This window comes from Apodemus sylvaticus, chromosome 1 (assembly GCF_947179515.1).
Source record: "Apodemus sylvaticus chromosome 1, mApoSyl1.1, whole genome shotgun sequence".
In the NCBI taxonomy this organism is placed as follows: domain Eukaryota; kingdom Metazoa; phylum Chordata; class Mammalia; order Rodentia; family Muridae; genus Apodemus; species Apodemus sylvaticus.
The window spans coordinates 108,022,524-108,049,630 of NC_067472.1; the positions used below are offsets into that span (position 1 = coordinate 108,022,524).

The 27,107-nt window shown below is 37.9% G+C and overlaps 1 protein-coding gene across 1 annotated transcript in view; it reads right to left on the bottom strand.

The window, feature by feature from the left end:
- Pak1 (p21 (RAC1) activated kinase 1) overlaps positions 1–27,107 on the bottom strand; it is a 123,770-nt gene that overhangs the window by 38,811 nt on the left and 57,852 nt on the right. Inside the window, 4 exon segments of the mRNA XM_052158304.1 lie at positions 3,558–3,595; positions 6,464–6,611; positions 7,301–7,401; positions 16,052–16,265. Of these exon segments, the coding sequence (XP_052014264.1) occupies positions 3,558–3,595; positions 6,464–6,611; positions 7,301–7,401; positions 16,052–16,241 (477 nt within the window). The 5' untranslated portion in view covers positions 16,242–16,265.

The following is a 27,107-nucleotide window of genomic DNA, read 5'->3' on the forward strand; positions in this document are numbered from 1 at the left end:
CTACCCCTCAGGCAGGAAAGGACTGCCCATTTCTTACTACCTAGCTTTACCTGACACTATGTTATACATCCTTTTTCTGTGTTCTGGTTTATCACTAGCTTGTGAGAATTAGAGCAAAGCCCTTACCAGCCCTTCATTTCTCAGCACCCAAAGAACCTATCATACAATGTATATTCTCTTGTTTAAGATGGGGTCAGGCTATGTAGTCCACAGTAGCTTGGAACTTATTTTTTTTAAATATTTATTTATTTATTATATGTAAGTACACTGTAGCTGTCTTCAGACAGCCAGAAGAGGGTGTCAGATCTCTTTATGGATGGTTGTGAGCCACCATGTGGATGCTGGGACCCGAACTCATGACCTTTGGAAGAGCAGTCGGTGCTCTTACCAGCTGAGCCATCTCTCCAGCCCAGCTTGGAACTTATAATCCTCCTATTTCTGCCTCCTGAACAAGATTACAGATATGTACTATCATGCCTAGCTGGTATAAATTCTATAAATAAGAATCAGCAATAAAAATACCATAGAATCTTAAAAGTCAGATCCTAACACAGATAAGAGTGTTTAGAACTGAAAGAGTTCTACAAGATCATGTTTGTTAAATGAGCAAACCTTTAGGACCTGGTATGTAAACTTCCCTCAACTATCAGAACAAAGTGCAATCAAACATGATGCCATTGCATACTATTTTTGCAACCTTCTCTTTTGGCTCCTATCTCCTTAATCTGCTCTTAAGATTAGTCTCAAGGTCTAGGAGAATGCACATTAATTTTTGTATTGCCTGTGCTTTGGCACAAAGATGCTGAGGAAATACTTATGAAATGAGTTAATACATGAATGTTCAAGAGAATGGAATTTTTTTAACTGATTTTTACTATTAATTCAACAGGAGGGAGCAATTCACAATTTTTCTGTGCAGCATTTTAATAATCTGTAACAGGGAGATAGTAATTCTGCTTATTCCATGAATTAAATACAATATGTATAAAACCAATAGAGAAATCAATAATATGCTACAATGATAAAATCATATCCTTATGTACATACAAATAAGGGAATATAAAACAGGGACTTACAGGGGAAATGCTCTCAATTAGTGGTAAATGTCCTTGACAGTGTGAGTGGTTCTACTAGTAGATACTAAACCTAGCAGGTGTTACCCTCCATCTAAGCCATATGGCATGAGCCACAGGGCCCTTCTCCCACACTAACAACAGAGTTGTTGCCTCACCATACTGCCTTTATAAGACCTTCCGATGTCTTTCTCCGTTCCCTGACACAGTAAAAAAAAACCCTAGACTGTGAGATTCAGTAGATTCTTGTTCTTATATGGTTTTATGTTCAATTGTTTGTTTGTTGAGATGGGGGTCTTATGTCACCCAAGCCAGTCTAATTTACTATGTAGCCAAGGATGACCTTGAACTTCTGATCCTCCCACCTCTACCTCCCAAGTGCTTGCACCACAACTGGTTTCTAACTTGGTTCTTATTTGTAAGTTATTCGGAAGATTTACTTTTCTGTCCAGGAAATAAGAACAACGGTACCTCCTTCCTAAGGTAATTGCAAGAATTATGTTAAAGAAGAAAATCTTAACACTACATCTGGCACAGAGTGGCCACCCAACAATAGATAAGAGCCACTCTTTTTTACAGAAGTGTAAAGACATTTAACCCACAGACCACAACTCCACTTTGTTTAGGCTTTTCTTGAATAATGTACTGATCAATAATTCATTTTTCAAAAACAGTATATCTGTTAATACTTTCCCCATTTTTAAATCATTATCTCTTCCATTTGTTGCAAAGCAGCATGAATGAGAGGAAAGCAGGACAGAGAAGGAATCCTATGTGTATTACCATTAACCTTTCTCTAGTTCAGTTTTATCATCTATAAGACAAGGATAACAATCTGCTTCATTACACTGCTGGGAAAAATAAAAGAGATGATGAATAAGAAAGGACCCAATACATTGCTAAGCACCAGGCTGGCACCTTTTATATTTGCCAAGAGCACAAATGACTCTGACTGCTGGCAGCAAGGTTTGACAGTGGCTCAGTACTGTGTTATATATTACTATTCTCCCTGTTTAAAATTCTTCTAAGCTTTTCATTAGCTTTTAGACAAAGCCAAACGCCTACATGACTTGGCCTACTTTACTATGCCTCTTCACCGCCAACCTCTCTTCCGGCACATTTTACATCCAGACATATCAAACTACTAGCAGTTCCCAGAATACACATACCTTGTGAACCTCTTTCCCATACATATAATTTTCTATCTGAAATTTCGTTATCTAATTCTTACTCTAAGTAACTCATTCAGCATAGATTTTACCATTGAGATGCTTTCACTGACACACTCACTCTTTAATTTGATAAATGTTTAGCAGATGTCAGAACCTGCTGAGTACCAAAGACAAAGCTATTAATAAGACAGATTCAGTCCCTAACCTCATGGAGTTTATAGCATAATGAACTGTAACTGCATGTGCCTTCATATCCTCTAGAAGACTAGGAAGTGCAAGTCTAGGGCACTGTCTGTCTGCTCTCCACGGACCTGGCAGAGAATAGAGGTTTCTATAAATGTTTGACAAATCAATATGGTATAAGCACCTACAGCTTCTCACATGATAAGCAGGTACCCTACCATTCATCTGTACCCTCAGCCATCTTTTAACCTTTTGTTTTGAAACTGTCTCTGTAAGTAGTTCAGGCAGGCCTTGAACTCACTCTACAGCTATAGCCCAAGTAGGACTTAAAACTTTCAATTCTCCTGTCTCAGCCTATAAAGTAGCTGGGATTACAGACTGGGCTACCAAGCCTTGCTATAAACAGTTTCCTATAAGAGACAATACCCCATATAAAGAATAATATTCTCATTCAAGTGTGTGTGTGTGTGTGTGCATATCATAGCTTATTTATTATGACCTTTTTAAAGATATCAGTATCTCATTTCTTATTCATAGTTTCCATAAAAAATGCAACTTCTAAAACAAGGGACATAGGGGGACTTTTTAAGGTCATCTAGGTATACTTCCCAGCCAATTCTTCAGTGATTTCTTTAACAATCCTTTATGTTAAAGAACATCACTATAACCTCAGAGGGCAAAAAGAATGTTCTTAAATAAGTAGAATCTACTCCCCTCCAGATTAGGGCCTGACTGATGAAAGAAAAGAGATTCCCTCCTAAATTCAATTGTTTGGAAACACATCCAGGTAAGGAAGAATGTTCTCATTTCATTCTCATTTTACTGATGAAAAATCTGAACCACAGAAAGGCAAACTGGGTTTCCAATGTTCAAAGCTACAAATGAAACAGCCTAAGAGCTACATCTGAGGTTTCAAGGTTAAAATTTCTACAGCACTGTAAAGCTGGAAGAGACATACGGTCAAATAAGGATAACTGTTAACCACTCCAGTTCCTTTTTTATAGAGGGAGAATCTAAGGAATGGCAGTGACCAAAATGAGTGTCGCTGAAGCCAGGCTGTCTCTACCACACTGTCCTGAACCTTACTTCCATACCCACTTATTTCAGAATGGAGGAAACACAGACTTACCAAAGTGTTAGAAGAATTATAATCTTCAGCTGACTTATCTGTAAAAAAGAAGAGATAAAAGATTTAGTAAACATAGTTAACGCTCTTCTGAGTACTAAGGTGATCTGACCAAACACTTGTCAGCTTCAGAGAGTGGTAGTAGCATGACCAGTCCTGTGAACAGAAGCCATGCTAAGCACATTACACCTATCATGGTCTTCTTTGATCTTCACTACAGTTCTGAGTATTATTATTATTATATTCACTTTAATAGACTTTATAGTTAAGAGATTTGCCCAGCATGTACACAGGTTAAATAGATATTCAAAATCTAAATTCTGATCTAATCTAAATACCACGCCATAACAGTACCCACACCACGAGTTTTCAATGGTTAAGGATATTTCCTATGTCCTAAGATAAAAGTAAGGAATCAATACTATGTTACTCACATAAATCATGACCAACTTACAGCTTCAGCTTTCAGAAAGGATCTTTTAGAGGCTGGGAACTAGCTCAGTAAGTAAAGTGCTGCTGTGCAAATACAAGGATGTAAACAAAGAAACAAACTGAATGTGGTGATACACTATTAAAATCCCAGTGCAGGAGAAGCAGAGGGAGACAGGCCCTGGCCAATCTGCTTGGTGAGTTCCAGGCCAGTGAGAGACCTTGTCTAAAAACACAGGGACAGTGCCTGAGGAATGATGCCCAAGGCTGTCCTGTGACCTTAACATGCACAAGTACACATGTGCCTGAGAAACCAGCAACAGAGGATAATCATTTATTTAAGAAATTTCAGTTTGATGGACTGTCTTGGAATGGTATATAAAATAACTTTCATCTTATAACCAGTAATATCTCAGACTTGATGAAATAGACCCAAAAGAAATGGGTCCTTTTTAGCAAAAAGAGAGGAGAAAGAGAGAGAGAGAGAAAGAGAGAGAGAGAGAGAGAGAGGAGAGAGAGAGAGAGAGAGAGAGAGAGAGAGAGAGATCTGGTGTTGTCTTTAATTTGGTTCTTTAAATTCTAGGCCAATGGGATTCAGAAAAGATTCTAACAAATCTGACATATTTGTCATCAAGAACCCAGACCAAAGAAAGTCCAAGATCTCAGTTCTATTCATTAAAAGGGCCCAGTACAGCTTTTTGGTTCTATAGTACATAAAGGATCCACAAAGCAGAAAGTAAGATGATCTAAGACAATATATCCTTAAAGCATATCCTGTTCCCTGGAAAGACTACTCAGCAGTTAAGAGTTTTTGCTGCTCTTGCAGATGAGCAATGTTCGGTTCCCAGCATCCCCACAGTGGTTGACAACCAACTTCAACTCCAGCTCAAGGAAATCTGACCCAGTCTTCTAGCCTCCCCAGGCACCATGCTGCACGACATACATGCAGGCAAAACTCATACACATAAAATAAAAAATTAAAAATCTACAAATAAAACAACAACAGAATCTAAATGGTTAAGCCCTAGGAAAATCATACTTTTTCAAAAAACAAAATGGTATCAGCTTAGCAGATCAAAACTGTATCTTGCTGCACTGCCTCTAACAAATAATCCTAGCTCTTTTGAGAACAAGGTATTATAGTTAAAAATATGCTCTGATACCAAACAAACAAAAACAAACAAGACCAAGAAAGTGGGGTCAGCAAGATGGCTCAGCGGGTAAAGGCACTTAAACCTGACGACCTGAGTTCAATCCATTGATCTCACACAGTAGAAGGAGAGAATGAACTCTAAATTGTCTTCTGACTACCCACATGTGAAAGGCTCTTCCTCAGAATGATCCAATCTTTCAATGGAAAAAGACAGACAGACCCAGTGGGGACAGATGAGAGGAAGGAAATGCTGCTGGGAAGACGCATGGCCTCCCCTGAGCACTACTATGGCATCATGAGTGAAGCTGCTGTCTATCATCCAACCATCTGTACCCTCTGATATGAGCCAGAAACTAGCAGGGGAAATCATCTTTCAAAGTCAGCTAGTTCATCCTGGCTTTCACCTTCTCCAACAATTCTGCCTTTGAAGGAGGCCGCAGAAACAAAGAGCACCAGACAAAGACAGAAGAGTCTAGGCCTGTCACTAATTTAAGCACACCACACCAAAGGCCACCTCTGTGTTTCATATCTGCAAACAGTGAGGAGTTGCTATGGAAGGACATGATACAAATAGAATTACTATAGGCAATTAGTATTTTTAAATATATGGAGCTAAGTGTGAGAAGACCTGAAGAACATTTATAATTACTACTGACCTGATTTTCATTCAAATGATAAAATTTAATTCTTTACATACTCTATAATGGCTCATACCTATCACTCTGAAGGCTGATGCTAAAAGATTACCATGAGTTCCAAGCCTGTACCAGCCTTAACTAGCTCAAAAACAAAAACAAAAACAAACAAAAAAAAGTTTGTTAAAGAAACTGGATTTGCAACTTAAATGGCACTTATTAATGTTATTAAATAATGATATCAGAAATAACAATGACAATGAAACGCCCATGCTTTATAACTATATATGAGTCTATGTTCCTTTTATATAATAACCCTGCTTTTTTAAAACTAACATATACCTGGGCTGGTGGAGACTTAGTAGGTAAAGGCACTTGCCACCTAGTTTGAAGATCCGAGTTCAAACTCAAGAACTCACACAGTGAGAAGAGAGCCTACTCCTGGAAGTTGTCTGATCTCTGAGTGCTCACCATAGCATGCATGCCCCCACCCCACAAAAAATATATAAATGTAACAGTAATTAATACATGCAGCTTCAGAATAGAGACAAGCAAGTCTTCGTTTTGGTTGTTACTTCCATATGTGCATTTTAGCGAGTGAGCGAGCCACCACATTGGCGCTTTCTTTTTTCTGGCTAAACCAAAAGCACATGGAAGCTTCTGCTGTGATTACCAGAGACTAATCTTCGTACCTGTAAAACTCATGTACTTCTGACTATTGGAGGTCTTCTTAGAGTTATAAAATTCCAACACATCCAGAACTGCCTGTGGGTTTTTCTTCTGCTCTGACTTTGTGATATTTGATGTTTGAAGCAAGCGGGCCCACTGTTCTGGCATCCCCTTAAAGAAAGACATGAAAAGTTTTCAGGAAGACATGGATTCAGGGGACCTTGAAAGAATATCAGATAACATAACCCTGTTCAGTATCCATTTCCCTGGCCCCTCAAAATTTACACACGCTCCTTTTATGTATCTTCCTTAAGAGGTCTGCTCTTTACCAGGCTTTTCCTCCTTCAGAGCAGGGACCAAATCTGATTTATTCCTGTATTAGTGGCCCACCTAGAACTTGCTGTCATGGGGCCTCTTAAGAGAGATTTGTTTGAGGGTGGGAGAGATGGCTCAGTGGCTAAGATCACTGACTGTTCTTCCAAAGGTCCTGAGTTCAAATCCCAGCCACCACATGGTGGCTCACAACCGTCCGTAATGAGATCTTACGCCCTCTTCTGGGGTGTCTGAAGACAACTACAGTGTATTTACATATAATAATAAATAAATCTTTAAAAAAATTTTTTAAAAAAGAGATTTGTTTGAGTTGGTGATGTTGTTCAGTTGGTAGAGCCTTTATACAACATGTGCAAGGCCTTGTTTTCATTTCAAATACTACAATCAATCAAACCAAGAGAATTAAAAGAGAAATTTGAGATGAGGAAAGTTTACTTGAAAAGTTACTGGCAAAGAAAGAAGCTTTAGGAACACAAGGAAGGACTGAATCTAATAGCATATAGCCCAAATTGACACCCAGCACTTACCGTAAACTCCCCTGTGACAGCATCAAAACCAACATGAATTGTATGCTCAAAATCTGAAGGAAGAGAAATCTCTGGTCGCTCCTTTTCCTTCTTTTTATTTGCTACAAAGAGAGAGAGAGAGAGAAGAGATTATTATTCAGTTTCTAGCCTTATTTTAGCTTTTCACTAAGCTCCTGTGCAGGGCAAGTTCTATCTAGTATGCATATATATTTAATATAGAGCCAAAAAAAGGTTATAAAGTAGGGAGTAAGGAAAAGATCTAGAGTCCATGTCATTTTTTTATCTCTACCTCACCATATCATTTGAGATGAACAAGATGATCTTAAGAGCCCTTTTAGCTTCTAAGGTCCACAATAATCTATGTAATAAGAATGGTAAGCACTCTTACAGTATTGTACATAGATGTGCCTGAGATGACATCCCATAATTTTTAACAGGTATTTCATACATATTTTTGTACATGATCATCACAGGCCTGAAGGTCAACTTTCAATTAGAAACTAAGAGACTTGTGGCACAGATCTGCCTGGTCATCAAGCAAGTGAAATAAGAGCCTGCGTCCTTACATTTTTCTACTCTACCACCGCTAAAGAACTGCAAGCTGGTTTAAGAATGCTAAATACTACCACTACCTGCATATAGATCAGAATATAAGAGTAATTTATCAATATCGCTGGAATGGCTGCGATTTGAACCCAGGTTTAGTGCCAAAGATTGTTTTCTTCAGTAACTTCAAAAGAACCTCAAGCCTACAGTCCAGTTGCTAAGGGTTGGGCTATTTATACACTTGGCAATTTCCCTTCTAGAGCAGCTGCTTTGAGAAAGAGAAGGCTAAGAGTTACACCATGGTACCAGATAAGCAGTCACTTATAATATAATTGCATGTGTCTCACTCTAAGCTAGACTGTATAGGACATGTGGCAGGGTTTAGAAATGCTTTCTGTTTCAAAGGGCTGTTTCTAAATCCCTTCTAAGCTAATCCCTTAAGAGGTATTATAGAATTACAATTACACTGTTTAATTTAGATTTAAACATGCTATATTTATACATCTTGTTATTATTTATAAGTCATTCCCATTATATATTAATAAAGTACATAACATCACAGACATGGATGCTAAGTCTAAAAGGAATTATGGTAATAAAGATCCAGCGAAAGGGAGCAAGCAGTTTATAGAAAAGAGTGCCAAAGAGATGAACTCATGTCCCACATGGGGAGGGCAGGGTTAATTCTAAAGTTAGCTCCACCTCTACCAGCTGGTCTTCTCCCTGCCTACAGCCTCTGAATACACCTCACGAGATCCCACCTCTTACTTGGTGCTCACGTTTTCTTCTCTTTTAAAGACTGATTCAAGTCCCATTTCTTTCAGGAAAGGATTGCCTTCTACTTCTCCCCCAGTGAATTTCCAAGGCATAAAGTCTGTTATACCATCATACACCTCGTCATTCATTATCTCATACAATTCCTTGAAAGTTTTAAGAAGTAAAATGTAAGTTTCTTTAGGATCCAACCAAGTCATGGCTTATAATCATGAGTATTATATTTATGAATCTCGAACAGAGAACCCAACACAGAGCTTAGTTTACGAATACTCTGGAAATGGTTAGGAAGTGATCTTAGAAACTATCTAATTTTATTCCTGAAGAAAGACACCCCTGGAAAAGAAACTACCTTGTCCTGAATCACAGGGCAGAGGATAGTAAGACTCAGTCTACCTGATCAAGTCTTTCCCTCCACTGTGCCATCCTAATCCCTTCTGACTTGAATGGAAGGAACTGCTAACTGAAATTGTAGCTTAACATAAACCAGACCCAAGAACAGGAAGTGAGAAAGGGGAATTGGGAATTTAGCTGGCCAACATAGCCTAGGTACTATGTGAGGTTAAGTAGACTACCAGCTAGAACCCCAGCAGCAAATAAAGTTCCCAAGGCAAAAATATAGGAAAGAACTAGAGAAAAAGTCAAATCTGTCATTACTTCTTAGAAAAAGTAACTATCTCCCTCATATATACACAGGCCTTAACAAGCTTTAGCCACTGTCTCACTGCCTCCTCACAACAAGAAGCCCAGGAAGCAGACAGCACAGATTATCTCCATTCTATAACCAAGAAGACTAAGGTCAGAACTTACTTTTTTTTTTTTTTTTTTTAAGTTTTTAGTTTTTCAAGACAAAGTTGTTCTGTGTAGCCCTACTCTGTATACCAGGCAGACCTGGAGCTCAGAGATCCATTGTCTCAGCCTCCTAAAGTCATGCGCCACTACTCCCATTTCTTATCATCTTGGCATGCACTCATTGTTCAACCCTAGAAAAGTCTCTGAGTTTCAAGTCCTACTTGCATAATAAGACACCAATTACTGCTCAGAATATAGATGAAATTAAACAATGAGTTACCCTTCTGCAAAAGATACCATCTGAAAAAAATCATTAAGGATAAATAGCTATTAGCTTGGCAGGGACAGGGAAGGACATTCCAAGAATAGAGTAAGCAAAGGCCTAGAGGCAACAATATGTTCAGGATTTTGCCACCAGAAAGCCAAACAACTTTGATAATCTCTTACTAGGCATATACTCTGATTTGAGGATTGAAGATCAAAACTGGATAAAGCAAATCTATGCTCCTGGGGGTTTAATAGCCCAAGGCCACAAACCACATCTCTAGCCACTGTACAGCATTTTTAAGATGACTACAGCCTGTGACTAAATCTGATAGAACATTCCCTCAACTGATAAATACATAAATTGTAGAAGATTCATATAATGAAGTTCACTGATAAAAAGAAATGAAGCCCTCATCATGCTATAAAATGGATGAACTTTGGAAGCATTATGCTAAGTACAAGAAGCTGGGGGAGGAGGACTAGAAAGATTGAAAAGATGTCTCAGTATTTAAGAATACTCCCTGTATGCCTTGGCATTTTTGTGCAGATCAGATGACAACTTTGAAAAGTTGCATTATTTAGCATAATGCAGAGGACCTAGCTTCACTCCCCAGCACCCACAACCATATGTAAGTCCAGTTCCAGAACATCCCATACCTTCTTCTGACCTCCATAGGCACCAGACATATATATGGTATACATATGTGTGGCAAAAAACTCATACACATAAAAATAAAATAAATTTTAAAAAGAAGCACAAAACAGCATATTTTGTAATTCCATTTATTGAAATATCTAAAACAGACAAACTCAGACTGAAAATAGAGTATAAGTTGACAGGGGATGAGAGAAGAGACAAATGAGGACTGACTTAATAGGAACGGAATTTCTTTTTGGTCTAATGAAAATGTACTGATACTAGTTGTAATGACTGAACAAATACTTTTAGTGCTGAGACGTGAACATAGGTCTTTACACGTTTATGCTAATGTATACCACTATGTTATACTCATAGCTCCTAACTGTTTAATTTTGTAAATATACTAAAATATCAAATATTTTGAGATGGTGAACTATATGGTATTAGCTATATGTCAACTTTTTAAGTAAATGCAATTTATTGTATTAAGAAAACAAAGAAAGAGTCAGTACTATGGATGGCCCAGTGGGTAAAACACTTGCCAGATAAACCTGATGATTAGAATTCAGTCTCTAGGACCCATGTGCTGGATACAGAGAACCAACTCCACAAAGTTGTTCTCTGACCTCACACAGATGCCATGGGACACAAACAATAAAAACAAATAAAATCTTCCTCCTCCTCCTCCTCCTCACCATCATTCATCAATCAATAGAAGAATAAAAAGAAACAATGACGAAGGAAGAAAGAAGGGAACTAGAAAGAGATGGCTTGGCAGTTAAGAGTGTTTATTGTTCTTCCTGCAGACTGGGTTTACTTCCCAGCACTCGTTATGGTGACTAACAACTGTCTGTAGCTCTAATTCCAGGAAATCTAACACTCTCTTCTGGCTTCCGAGGACAACAAGCACACACATACACATATACAGGTACTCACACATATGCATAAAATAAAATCAACTATTAAAAACATGAAAAGGAAAAAAGGGAGTATAATAATCAATTAAATTAATAATTAATTTAGCTTTTGCTAAAATGTGATATCCAATATCATTAAAACTTCTTAGTAAATAGGATTACAGAATTTACTTAACCTAATAAAAGCTAATTATCAAAGCCTCTAAAAAACATTATATAGCTATAAAATATTGGATGCCTCTCCTTTGAAATTAAAAACAAAATAAAGGTGACATTAATCACCGCTAGAATTCAACACAGTAATAAAGATATCAAACTTCAGTTAAAAAAATGAAATAAAGAAAAAATAAAACCAGCACAATTTACTATTCTGTGAATCAATTAAAATATATGGTTTTATAAACTAAAAACTTTAAAACATGTTTTATTATTAATATATGCAACTACTGAAGTAAAAGTTTCTCAATAAGCTGATTAAGACAGAGAATTCAACTATGGCTGAAGACAGAAAGGAAAAAAGAAAGAATCACCTTGCTTTCATATAAGTAGAGACCTTAAGTTTGAAGAAATAACATAAGAAAAGAAGTTTACAACCTCACCCAACCTCCTATCTCTTAGTTCAGCCTGGGCTTAGCTTGGGGAAAGCAGCTGACTACAAAATCCCATGTTTTACCACAGACATTAACGTTTCAGCAAGAATCAGTAACCCTAGTTTTAAATTAGTTTTAAACAGCACCTCTCATTAGTTCAACTGAACTAATCTGAGCAAAAGGCAGTAAAACATTCCAAACTTAAGAGACACTCCTACAGTTCAGTATCAAAATTAACTTCACCAAGCTCTTCCCAAGCTCAGAGTATTTCACTTTGGTCATGAAAATGCAGCCAGAAAGAGGTTGTGAACTAAATACTATATGACTTCTTAGAATAAACCAAAGGCTCCAAATCCTAACCACAGGAACCAGGCTTTCCCACATGGAATTCTGCAACTCAGCATCACCTATTACAAGCCTTCAATTATAGCTTCTCCTTCCAATCATGTATGCATTCCCTCAAGCACAAACTGAGGCCATCCTAGAGGTTAGCATTAGGTAATGCCCACAGATACCACCCACTGCCAGCTCTAATCTAAACCACTACTGTAACCTGTAAAAAAACTTTTCATTCTCCTTTACAGATCTCTTTACACTGCATCTCTAGAAATTCTACCCCCAACGTCTGGGTGGGAATGGTTATGTATTTCTTAAAAGTACCATGTATGAGTCTGATATGAGAAGAACTAACAGGATCATAGTAGTAGATGCAATAGACACTTTAGGAAGACTTAGTTCTACATTCAATCCTCTCACTTTCCACCAATGAGACAATGGGCATTGTTTACTATTCTCTAAACCTCGACTTTACTATTGGAAATAAATTGTGGGTATTGGATAATGATAAAAGAATAAATGATATTTCATTAAAATAAATTAAGCTCTCATCTGTATGGTTTTACAGTTTAGAAAATAATTTATATTCATGACATAAGGTAGTATACAAATGCCTACTAGTGACATAGATGGGTATAAGCTGTTACTCCCACTTTACAGGTGATGCTGTAACAATATTTAAAAATAATAAATGAAGAGTTGTTTCAAGGGGCATATCTCAGTCATGGTTATTGGAGTTCATTTCTAGAATAATTCTCTATGCAGCCTCTACTAATCTTCAAATATTATATAAAGGCAGAGCATGTCAAAGACTATTAGTCCTGATGTATATCCTGCAGTTAAGTAATAGACTGCTAGCTGGAACTAAGATTCCAAACAAAAAACTCAGCCATTTTTTCCATCTTAATATATATATTAATAATAGTCAACAAGAAAATTCATAGCTAGAAAATAAAATACAGCTGGGCAATGGTGGCGCACGCCTGTAATCCCAGCACTCTGGGAGGCAGAGGCAGGCAGATTTCTGAGTTCGAGGCCAGCCTGGTCTACAGAGTGAGTTCCAGGACAGCCAAGGCTACACAGAGAAACTCTGTCTCGAAAAAAACCAAATCCAAAAAAAAAAGAAAAAAAAAAAAAAAGAAAAGACAGACTATTAGATCTTACAAAAATTTCTTGTAACTGTTTTCAACCTACAAACATGCAGACTTGATCTAAAGGATAAGATTAATTTTTCAGACCAAATCTGGCCTAGGGAACTCAGATTTCTAGAAGAACCGCCAGGTCTACAGCTCTATCATCAATAAAAATATCTAACAATGTCCTGGTTTCTTTCCACCTACATAGATAAGCCAGATCCAATGACATTTTGTAATACCTCATCTGTATAAATATAGGGTTGCAGAGCTAAAAAGAACTGTGTCTGTTGCTCTGGCTCTCACTGTTTTAGATGACAAGTCTTTTTAGAAGACAAAGTCTACAGAGAAGACACTAACACAAATGTGATATCCAGATTATGAAAGAAGCAAGATTGCAACCTATATATCTAAGCTACTCTTTTGGTTGCAATGATGTATGAAGGTGCTGTTTCTCTCCTGTTTTAGATAGGAAATCTTTAAAACCAAACAAAAAGAGGCTGGTGGCAGTTCATTGGTTAAGAATGTAAGAATGAGGATCAGAGTTAAAAGTGCCAGCATTCATTTCAAAACCAAGCGTGCCCATGTGTATCTGTAACCCCACCACTGTAGAAGATTTTGGGGGAACAGAAACAGGAGGATTGTTGCTGGGGCTCGCTGACTGTCCACCTAGCTCCAACTTCAGTAAGAGAACCTTTCTCAAGGGAATAAGGTGGAATGGGACACATTAGGATACCCAATGTCCTCCAATCTCTAAGGCAGGCACACATGCATGCACATACAAATACAATTTTATTGATAACAATTTACATACTATTATAATTTATCTATAAAGTATAATTGGGCTTTTAGTATTTTCACAGAGTCAGACAAACACCACCACAATCCAAGGCATTTTGATCATTCTAAAAAGAAATTCCCTATCTCTTAGCCATCACCTCCTTAACCTCATCTGTTTATTACCTACTCTGTATCCTTAGGCAACCACTAACATGCCTTTTATCTAGGAATTTACATTTCTAGACATTTCACATGAATGAAACTATACACTATGTGACCATTATGACTAGGTCTTTTCCTTAACCACATATTTCATGGTTCACCCATAGATACAGTATGGCTCAGGGCTTTATTTTTTAAACCAAATATTATTTCACTATATCGATGTTATATTTTATTTTTAATATTAGATAGTTCCAACTTTGGGTATCATGAAAAATGAGGCTAAAGCATTATTTCTCTTTGGTGGAAATGCTGGGTAGTAACATTTCTCGCCATTTAAGCACCTAAAGAATTGCCAGAATGCTTTCCCTGAGGCTATACCATTTTACATTCCTACCAGCAATTATGAAATGCTCAAATACTTCCATAATCTCACCAATATTTGATATCATCCAGCTTTTTTGTCCTAGTGTGCAGTGGTTAGAATTTATATTTCCCTGACAACTAATGATAACATTTATTCATATGCCAATTTTCCATTTGTCTATCTTCTTTAGAGAGCTGTCTATACAGATTCTTTTGTCTATTTTTTAACTGAGTTACCTAATTTTTAGTTAAGTTGTAATAGTTCTTTCTGTATTTTTATACAGGTTCCTCATAAGATATATAATTTCAGAAAGCTGCCTCTTCTTTTGCAGCTTTGACTTTCTTGATAGTAGTAAATCAGGTGCATCTTAACCTGAAACTTGTACTTCCAAAGATAGAAAGCCTCACCACGAAAACAGTCCTACAGAGTCATCTAAGTCATCTAAGCTAGCTTTTTTTTCTTTTCTTTTTCAAGACAAGGTCTCTCTGTATAGTCCTGGCTGTCGTGGAACTCACTCTGTAGTCCAGGTTGGCCTCAAACTCAAGAGATCTGCCTGCCTCGGCGTCCTGAGTGCTAGGATTAAAGGTATGTGCTCCACTGCCCAGCTAAGTTAGCATTGTTAGTATCAGGCAAAAATCATCTATGGAGACACCTAAACTTTTATGTTTCCACTGTTTTTTCTATAAAGATGTCAGTGACTTTTTCAGGTTAATCATTAAGATTTTGATTATTCTTCTTTCAAGTTTTATTAGTAAGAGGGTAATGAAAGGAGGGCATGGTGGCTTATGTCAGTAATCTCACCACTTAGAAGTTAAGGCAGGAGAACAGCATGGATTTATGGCTGGCTAGCCAGGGATACAGAGTGAGATCCACACTTTAAAACTAACAGGAAATGAGGTCACCTAGTAAGTCTTACTCTCCTGAACTCATAGTGATTCCTACTTACCTCTGCCATCTTTCCTCAACCATTCCTTTCTATTCTTAATAACACTAAATCTCAAATCTTAAGAATGGGACCAAAGATGTAAACGAAAAAATAAGGTGATAAAATTTGCAAAGGTAGCATTCAAAGTGAAAGTAATGTGGGAAAAAGAAATATCCAAAGACATGCTAAAATCCTTAGGTTTTATGATTTGATAAACATTTTTAAAAATTCAAAAAGGAAAAGAAGTAGATACATACAAATATTTTCAATTTGTCTGAAAGCTGGCAAGAGCAAATTTATTCTTAAAATTTTGTTCAAATATAATCCGAAGCAATGAGTAAATTTTGCATTTGGATTTAGCCACTCTAGAAAGGCAAGACATGTTAATAAGAAAATAAAAGGTATTGGAGGAGAATTAAGTCAGGGAAGGATAGATCTACTCAGACTATTCATAGGAGAAAAGCTGATTTGCTTTGTTTTTTTTCTTCCTAAGGCACACAAATGATAAACAAAATACTGTACTTTTATCTCCAGGTAAGATGGATCGGTAAAACCTGTCTTTCTTTTTCTTCTCCTCTGGGTTTGGAGGCAGAGGTTTGGAGCCGTGGTTTAGGGTTCCAGTGTCTTTGCTGCCAGCTCCAATCATAGTGCTGGTGTTTCTCATTGGAGGGGCTGGGGGTTTGTCCTGGATGTCTACGCCGTTATTTGACATTGTCACCACCAGCAGCAGCAGCTACTAGAATCAGAAGAAAAAACATAACACTCATATTATTTTTTAGCACAAGTAATTACATATTCTCGAGGTTTTAAAATTAAAATCATACAGCCTTCCTGTACTTGTCATGAATACTGCTCGTCTATTTACTCAGTAAGCCAGAAGTAAATCCCTAATATGTTCCAAACACTGCTAAAAATTCACCAAGATTTTGTTTTTCTCTGCATTCTCTTCCCTCAGAGCCTAAAGGACAAATATATACACCATGATGTAAGTGAAAAGCAGATATGCACCAGGCAAAAACTCGGTGGGAAATCCAGTAACACTTACTAGACATTGAGAAATCCCACAGCTTTTTCAGTTCCATTCATTCATCTACATGACAAGTAACCTCCAGCAGCATTCCATACATTGAGTTTGCTGACATTTAGCTTTATAACTTTAGGAAAGTTATCTTTCCCTATACAGTCAACTGTCAGTGAAACTTCTGTTTTTGTGGCTAGCTTTATCAAGACTAAACAACACTCACATTTACATGTAGCCTATACTGTATCTCTTAATTTGACCAGACCCGTTCATCAGTCTCACTTTCCATATCTCCACTCCTTTTAATTCCTTTTACAGTATAACTATACCATCTTCTTTAATTTCTTTAAATATTCCATAACCTTCATACCTCCATCCCTTTATACATATTTCATCTTCCTATTTTCCTATCAGTGAATTCATCCATCCTTTGAGGATTAATTCTGTTGTTTCTATGCTGCCTTTAGGAAATGTTCTGACCTCTAAAAAGTCAGGTGCCCTTTCTCCATGCTCCAAGGCAATGTGTTTATTTTCAGGTTATCACATTTCTTTGTATTGTTATGTTTACAGATAAATTTTTCCCAGGAGCCATCTTTGCAGATCAACAGTGCCTTACCTTTTTAACTTATAGTAGATACAAGTTAATGTACAGTTTATAGAAAGATAGATATATGCTGTCTTGAAAGGAATTTACTAATACAGATAAAATTCAAAGTCCTTTATAATAGGACACCAATTGGCTTTACAAACTAAAGCTATCCACATTCAATTTATGTCTAGAAAGTCCTGAACTTCCCATATATTCTTTCTTTATTTATTTAAAGTGTTAAAGGTGGAACTCTGGGCATTATCACAAAGCCATACTGCCTGTTAGCTCACAAAATATTCTCCCTTTTTTGCTGTTGTTTTGTTTTTTGAGACAGAGTCTCACAATGTAGCTCTGGGTGTTCTGGAACTCACTATGTAGACCAGGATAAACTCAAACCCTCAGAGATTTGCCTTGCCTCTGCCTCCTAAGTATTGAGACTATAAGTGTATGCCCCCATACCTGGCCCTCATTAAATATTCTTTGTCACACTGGAAAAAAGAAAAGGAGCAAGAAAGGGGAAGGAGCCAGACTCCATGTCAATGCAAGGATTTCTATCTTCACTAAAGAAAATCTTAACTGTTTGTTTGTTTGTTTGTTTGTTTGTTTGATACAGAATTTCTCTGTGTAGCTCTGGCTATCCTGAAAATCACTCTATAGACCAAGGTGGACTTGAACTCAAAGATCTACCTGAATCTGTCTCCCAAGTGCTGGAATGCTTGTGCCACCATCGCCAGGCTCCTTAACTTTTTAAAGTCAAACTCAACTGGATTTTAACTCATCTTGACCAACCTTTGACAAAACAATTGTTCCTTTCCTTTTGGAACAAACGAAATCAAAACCAAGGATGCCCTGTTAATCTGAACTGACTAGCTGGGTGGCTGGTTTTTTATTTATTTCTTCTAGTTTCACTCTCCAGATATGACTGTTCTGCCTTCTCCTCCAGTTCCCACTCAGATCCCTTAGCTCCTACAAGACAGCATCCAGTGTCTCAGCTGGCAATGCCCTCTTACTCTAGGTTGCCAGTTCCAAAATTATACTTTCACAGCTACCTTATACCTACCCAGGCTTTCCCTGGCCTCCCAGGTCCTTCAAGGCCCACAGTATAGGACTACGCCAGGAAAGCTTCACCATATTTTTCTTCATTCTTAGTCATTTTATCATGTTTAAGAGAATTACTAGTGGGAAGATTAAGCAAAACTCTACTAAAATCTATTGTCTGAAACCTTGTATCACATGATGCCATCTGGGTTGTCCAAACTATACCTGAAATCCTCCAACATTAGGATATCTATAACCTCAAAAGCAGCCTAGTCCACCTTTATTCACCTCCGCTGAAAAAGAGTTCTCATATAAGTTTTTCTCTGTTTTATTCAAGTCCTCTCTGTTTTTACATTTACTTCCAGCACCTGGGAAGTAAAGATGAGCTCCCAGAGAAACCTGCTATACTAGCTGGAATAGTGAGCTCCAGGTTCTTGGAGACCTCAGTAAATAAAGTAGAGAATGAGCAAGAAAAAAACCCAAGGTTAATCTCTGGCTTCCACGTGTGTATGTACTTGTATATAGTGTGAACTGGCATATAAGAACATGCAAACATACAAGCATACACCTGCAATTCAAGCCCGGAAAACAGGAGAGCTGAAAATTTGAGGCCAGACAGACTATGCTACAGAGCAAGACTCTATCACACAGAAAGGAAGGGAGGCACCATGTAATAAGGATACATGTTCTACTATGTTCATAGCAGCCCTATTTGTAATTGCCAGATGCTGGAAAGAACCCAGGTATCCCTCAACAGAAGAGTGGATGCAAAAAATGTGGTATATCTACACAATGGAGTACTATTCAGCCATTAGAAACAATGAATTCATGAAATTCTTAGGCAAATGGATGGAGCTAGAGAATATCATACTAAGTGAGGTAACCCAGACTCAAAAGGTGAATCATGGTATGCACTCACTAATAAGTGGATATTAACCTAGAAAACTGGAATACCCAAAACATAATCCACACATCAAATGAGGTACAAGAAGAAAGGAGGAGTGGCCCCTGGTTCTGGAAAGACTCAGTGAAACAGTATTCAGCAAAACCAGAACGGGGAAGTGGGAAGGGGTGGGTGGGAGGACAGGGGAAGAGAAGGGGGCTTGCGGGACTTTCGGGGAGTGGGGGGGCTAGAAAAGGGGAAATCATTTGAAATGTAAATAAATTATATCGAATAAAAAAAAAAGAAAGGAAGGGAGGAAGAGAAGGGAAGGAATGTTAAAGTACAATTTTTAAAGAAAAAAAAAAAGAACTCAAGTAGGACATAGTGGATCACTATGGATCTACTGTGCTCTGCCTCACATATATCCAGAAAAAAAAAAAAAAAAAAAAAACAGACTTTTCTAAACTGTTCTGTATCTGGACAGTATATGAGACAGGTTTAAAAAATAAAAAAACAAAAAGCTGTTGGTTAAAGAACAAGGCTATAGAGAAACTACAATGAGAAAAGAGGTATTACCTAAAGGAAAAGACTAGTTGCTATCCATCTGCACTGGGGATTCTAGGATGTCTTGAGCTTACAATATGGATGGGGCTTAGAGTTTAAGATAGTCCTTTACATTTCCCAAGTGAGTGCTGAAATCCTATGAAACAGTTTCCCTGGAGAACAAGCCAGATAAACTACCGTTACATATAAGATTTCAGCCATTATTTGGAACAGGTATTTTAATAACCTCTAACACCAGATCACACTTCAGAATTTATAAAAAGCTTGGAAATCTACTTGGTAGGCATCATTTTTCTAGGCTCTGCTAGGTTCTGGGAATAGAACAGTGAAACAAATCCAAAGAAACATAGTTTCAGAGATGTTGCCAGTCACCCACAACATGCACACAGTGAGCACAAGAAGCAAGGACCTGAAAAAATGTTTGTGTGATCACTGCACCACATGTCAGGGTAACCTCTAGAAACAAAGGAATATACTACACAACTTCTAATTTACTTAACTTTTTAAAAATGTTCTTACATTTGTTTGTTTAGCACATGAGTTCACATGCTTGTGCACTGTATGAATGGTTATGTCAGAGAGGCATCTCAGAGCAGTCCATTCTTTTTTCCCCATGTGGGTCCTAAGACTAAACTAAGAACATGAGGTTTAATAAGTGCCTTTCCCACTGAGCCACCTCACCAGTCCTCTAATGCACTTTCCAGACAGTCCCTCAGATATCAATTTAAATAAAAGAGGGAACATGGTGAGGATATAGTTCAGTGACAGAATAGTATGCAAGTGCTGAGGTCAATTCCCAGCACAGCTGAAAGGAGGGAGGCAAGGAGGGAGGGAAGAAATGCTAGAAGTTTGCAATAAACTGGTCAACAAAATGAAGGAGGGACAGGAAGAAGCAATAAGACCACTCCACATACCAACTACATTTGTAACTTTGAACAACCCAGAGCAGCTGCACACTGACATGGCCAGCACTCAGGCCTGAGGAGTATTGTATGCCCTTGGTGCCTGGTTATTAGAATCTGATCTTTAATTAAATCGTGCCAAGAGGTTTTCTTTGGCAGGAACCTGGAATACTGTAGCCTTGAATTTGCTGAGAGATGTCCTTCTGATGCGTCAAAGGCACTCCCACTATGCAGCCTTCAGCCAGCTACTTGCTCTAGTATAGCAACAAGAAAGCAACTGCTGGGGCAGCAGGGAAGAAAACTGTAGGTGGTTTAAAGCTACTTTAATTTCTGATGCTCTGTTGACTCTTATGTAAAATGCAAACAAGACTACCTACTTTAGAATTATCATAGTAATTAAAAAACACAAAAGCTTTTTAAGAGACAGTACTTAACATGCTGCTTGATACAAAAAGATGTCCAATAAATATTTGTTTCTTCCCCATTTGTTTCTAGTTTTACCTATACCATTCTCTAAACCCATCATTCCATCAGTACACTTTCATATCACCACTTTTACCTGCACTGTTCTATCTGCCTAAGATGCTTCAATGTTTCTGTCTAGTAAACTCCTACTCATTCCTCAAGGTCCAACTGGACTCACTTTCTTCTAAGAAACCTTCAAAGAAGACTCTACTTACCCTCCTTCAAAACTTAACTGTAGAGGGCTAGCCTAATGCTGCTTGTATTCTAATGCTAATTTGGGTCCCCCAAAATTGATTGCCCCAAAGTCTAGAGAGTGTACATGTAAGACACTGAGTGACCCTGCTCTCAGTTAGTTCTGATTGGTAAATAGCTACGGAGAAGACGACATATAGGCGGGCTTTAGGTTTCCCAGGCTTGAGACCTCGAGGAGAGGAAGAGAAGCACAACATGCAGGAGGGAGGAGTGCCACAATGAAAACATGGCCATGTGGGCTGGCCAATTGAAGTTAAGAGCAGCCCAGATGGAACACAGAATTTAGTAAGTAGTAACTGGAGTTATCAGTAGGAAAGTGGATCCTAACAGCATGGAGGGTAGGCAGTTGCCCAGCTATTGTGTTGCCTAAGGCATATTTAAAAATATAAGGCTGTGTATGTCTTTCATCTGGGAACATAAGTGGTCTAAGGCAAGAAGAAACTCCATGATGGAATTTTATTAAATATTTTTTTACTGCACTTAACTGTATTTTATTCATATTTCTATGCAGCAATGTCAAGATTCATCTTCACTTTGTGTGGTCACTAGGCAAGGAATAACTCAAGGGATAAAACTATGATTAATTCCTATGTCTCCATGGCCTTGACCCAGCAGAGACATGGAGCACCTAAGGTAATGAGCACGAGCCCATTTTCTAAGACAATCTGGCTTGGTGGAATAAACGGGAAGGCTCTCAAGAGTCAGACAATTCCAACTTTTTATTTTAAAGGAATCTGAAACTTATCAGAGTATACAATTTACCTAACCTTCTAACTTAAATATTTATAAGAGCAAGACTACATTCCTAATTATTTTGATTATCTTAAAAGTATTCTTTAGATACTAATGATAATTTGAGACAGAATAAGACAGAGACAGAGGGTTATACTGAGAACATTCCTAAAGTTAAGAGAAATGAGAGGCAACAAAGATATGGAAATGGCAGAGATTTGAAGTAAAAGACAATTCACTGGGCTCTGGTGGCACACATCTTTAATCCCAGCGCTTTGGAAGCAGAGGCAAGTGGATCTCTGAATTCAAGGCCAATCTGGTGTACAGGTCGAGATCCAGGACAGCCAGAGCTACATAGAGAAATATTGTCCTGAAAAACAAAAAACGAAACAAACAAAAAGACTTAAAATTTACTTAGTCTTGCCCTGTACTTATATAAAGTGGTGTGACTGCAGCCAGCAGAGGTGACTCACATAGAAACAGCTTTTCAACATATACATACATATATGTATATACATACACGTGTACACACACCTTCCTAATCTTAAGAGTCTTCTGATTCAAACCCTTCTACTATGTCTGTTGAAATTTTCTATTTGTCATTGGCCAGCTCCTTTTGCATGCTAGCCTTAAAAGAAACCTGCCTTTCACCAGAAGAGACTTCTCTAGCTGCCACTGCAGCCCCTGCCTGACCCAAAGAAACCAGAGGTTATCTTTTCTTTCACACTCATCCTACAGACTTTATCCTTAAGTTTCAGTGCTATTTGCAAACCATTTCTCTCTCTCCCTCTCTCTTCCTCTTTTTCTCTCTCTTCTCTCTCTCTCCCTCTCCCTCCCCCCCTCCCTCTCTCTCTCTCTCTCTGTGTGTGTGTGTGTGTGTGTGTGTGTGTGTGTGTGTGTGTTGAAAACACTGTTGTATGTGAGTCACCTCTTCTCTTCTGGCTGCTATCATACCCCTGTGCACTTACCATTCATTTCCTAGTCACTAACTCAGTTCCTGACTTGTCTGCTTCTTTACCACTATCGAAAGCTATTCAACAGTCTCAGTGATGTTCCTGTCAACATGCTGGTCACTCCATTTTCTTACCTCAGGTCCAAGTTAGCCAACACCCACTTGATCATACCCAGGGTCTGATAACCAAATATAATCCTACTTACCAGTCCCTACAATCCTCACCTTGGCTTCTCTCCTTGCCTAATCAGTCTCTCAAAATTACCCAAACCCAGAAAGATGGCTTAGAGGGTAAAGGCATGCTGCCAAACTGAATGACCTTGAGTTTGATCCCTGTGACCCTCTCAGGTATACTCAGTGTCTGTGTGTGTCTCTCCACCTCCTCCTCTTCCTCCTCCTCTTCTCCTCTCTCTCTCTCTCTCTCTCTCTCTCTCTCTCTCTCTCTCTCTCTCTCTCTCTCTCTCTCTCTCTCTCTCTCTCTCTCTCTCTCTCTCTCTCACACACACACACACACACACACACACACACACACACACAGAGTGTCTGCCTCCCCCTCCTTTCTAAAATTTAACCAGCAAAATTCCAGTTCAATTCAACTGTCTCCCAAATGTTTCTAAACTGAAGCAGCAATGTCTCAGAGAACACTATAAAAATCTGGTTAGTGCTTTCATTTCAAAGTTGTAATTATTTTCCAGTATGACACTATATGATCTCCCACACAATACCCCCTAAGTTTCCACCCCACAACTACATGCCTCCCTGCATATGCAATCATATTCTTCTTGCTTCCAGTTACAATGAAGTCATGATGCCATTTCTTCCCTCAAAAACTTTCTTTTCCCTATACTCTTTTCTTGCCTGTCTTCTTCCCTGGAGAGACCGTCAATTACACCAAGCTTTTCTCTGATATATTTAGTCTTTTGCTATATTGCCATTTAACAAATTGTTATATATTTACAATGTAATAGTACTAATCTAGTTGGGTAAAACAAAACTCTTATATTTGCAGAAAATTATGTGTCTAGTAAGAGATGCAGACAATAAATAAGCAATTAAATAAAACAGTGTCAAGTACACATGTGCGTGTAAGTGCGGGACCAGAGTTGATCAGGAAAGGACTTGTTGAGAAAGAAACACTGAAGTAATGAGATGACAAACGCTGAAGAGATGGCTCAGTAGTTAAGAAATTAGTTGACAGCCAAATGGTAGTGGTGCACATTTTTAATCCCAGCACTGGGGAGGTAGAAGCATGAGGATCTCTGAGTTCAAGGCCAGCCTGGTCTACCAAATGAGTTCCAGGACAACCAGGGCTACCCAGAGAAACCCTGACTGAGAAAAAAAAAAAAAAAAAAAAAAAAGGAAATTTATCTTAAAAAGTAGAGCCAAAGAGATTAGAAACTGATGTAGCATAGCAAAGAAAAAGGAAATTCAAAATCATAACTGATTCTTTTTCCTGACCCAAGAAATATATCAAACAATATACAGTATCCTACACGTGTTTGCACAACTCTCCTCTGACACCATCTTCCTCTTCCAAATACCACTTACGTCTTTGTTTGCCCTCAGAAGCAGAACTTCTCAAAAGAATTATCTATTAATATTTAAAGTACTGTCTCTACTACCTTCCCCTCTGTGCCAAGTGGCATCCTTCCTATTTCACAAAAGTATTCTTGTCAAGATTGCCAATCATTTCCATCTTGAAATATCTAATGGTCACTTTTCTGTACTTTCTTGTTCAATTTCTCATTAGCAGTCAATATAATTAACCTCAGTTCTCTTTAAAATACTCTACTGTCTTGGATTCTCTTTTCCTTCTATCTTTCTGCCTACTCTTCTCCTCCCTGTATACACTTCCTTCAGTATTTTTCATAATTCCAAGCCTCCAGACACCTTTACTCATACAATACACTCTCCCCAAGATGATCTCACCCAGCCCAAAGGCCTCACATACCACCCTTGTTACTGATGACGCCAAGTTTTTAAACCTTTTGACCAAACAGCTCTCTTACCTGGCAGTCAACTCTATCTAAACTTCTGTTAAGCTGCAGGTACTGGTCAGAGTGGCAGTTGTCTCACAGACAGTTATACTTAACATGATCAAAAGGGGTTGATTATCTTGATTATCACAGCAACTATCACAAATTTTAATTATACTCATTTATTACACATCTCCTTAACAATAACTACGTTTGTTTTATTTACTAACCTATATTTAGAAACTAAAAAGGCACTCAGCTGACTCTTAAATATACTAGACTTGAGTCTGCCCTCCAATGGAAACAGACTAATGAGAGAAAAAGATACAGGATCTACAGAACAATACATCAATGGCAAATGCCACCTCTGAGTGCAGAGAGGTGCTACATAAATCCAGAAGAGAGGCCCTAACAGTAAAGAGTTTCTTTAAAAAAAAAAAAAAATTATAGGACTTTTATTTTACAAACACACACACACTCTATTTGCATGCCAGAAGAGAGCATCAGATCATATTATAAATGGTTGTGAGTCACTATCTGATAGCTAAGAATTGAACTCAGCACCTCAAGAAAAGCATCAGTGCTCTTAACTACTGAGCCATCTCTCCAACCCCAAAGAAAGATCTGCTTAAGAAGTGACTTTAGAGTTTATTTTTGCAGATTAAAAATAAGTATAGCTATTAAGTACCAACTGTGTGATTTTTTAAAATTTTTTATGTGCATTGTTATTTTTGATTGCATGTGTGTCTGCATTTGGGTACCAGATCCCCTGGTACTGGGTTACAGACAGTTGTGAGCTGTTATTGCAGAGACTTGAACCCAAGTCCTCTGGAATAGCAGCTAATGCTACCTCTCCAGCACCATATTTTTTTATTTTTTATATAATTACTTCTTTATCTTAATAATAAACTCTTCAATATTAATATAAATATATTTCATTTTAATATATGATACTTGGATAAACAAGTAACCAGCCATCATTACATGAAGATGTGACCTTAATTACTTTCTCTATTTGTCTACTTATCATAGTCAATCAAAATACACCCTTTTATATTGTCCCTCTACTGTCCCTCTGACACGAATAAATCACTATATAACCAGCTGACCTCCATGAAACTCAATTATCAATCCTAAAAGCTTTTTCTATATATTCCCACTTTCTTTTATTCCTCAAGAATTGAGATATAATCTAAATTTCTCAGTTGCATCCTTGGGCTTCTGGGCTACAGCATCTGAGCATTTTCTTAGTTGTTTTAAGAATGCATCCAGAGACAATTACAAGAATATGGATAGATCACTGCATAAAGTGTGTTCGTGCATCCATTGCCTCACTGGATCCTCACTGGCCCTACAGGGTGCTATATTCTTATCTTACAGAAGTCTGTGAAATAAACACCTAGCCCATCTGGTCTCTGAACTCTCTATCTTGTGCCAGAAATTGAATATAAGAAAACAGGGAAGAGAAAGGGATCAAATAACTCAGAGAGGGTGCTCAGCAGTGAGTCACCTAAATGGCCTGCAGCCAGAAATGAACAGGGACAAAGTCTGTTTCCTTCCAAGGTACTGAGAATTTGTTTGGCCAGGGCATAATAACCTACCACATGTAAATTTGTTTTCTGTTTCATTAATATCTACATTTTATTCCCAAAGACAGAAAAAACAAGAAAATTCTTTATATACAACATGCACATGTCACAAGATAACATAGTCTAAGTAAATTCGCATCACAATTAAAAAAGACTTGAGTTTACAATTCAGCCCTGCCACTGATTTGTTGAACCTTAGTCTTCCTCTACTACATTATCATAGTTGCCTGTACTTTCCTCTACACTACCACATGAGGGTCCACACCCCTAGACCTGCATCTGAACACAGCAAATGAATCTAAGCACCTCCTTTAAAAACCTAGCAACTGTACCTAGCAACCAGCACCATAACTAATATACTAGAGATGACTGAGAGAATATTTACTTTTAAAATTACATCTATTTATGTACGTGTGCGTTGGGATAGTGGTGAGCACATACCATGGCTCACATATCCATATATCTCATAGGAATTAGTCTCTCCTTTCACCATATGGAACCTGGAAATTGAACTCAGATCATCATGCTTAGTGACAAGTGTTCTCACCAGCCAGAGAAAACAGTTAATGGATGGATACCAAATAGATATCATGTATGTGTATGTATACATGCATA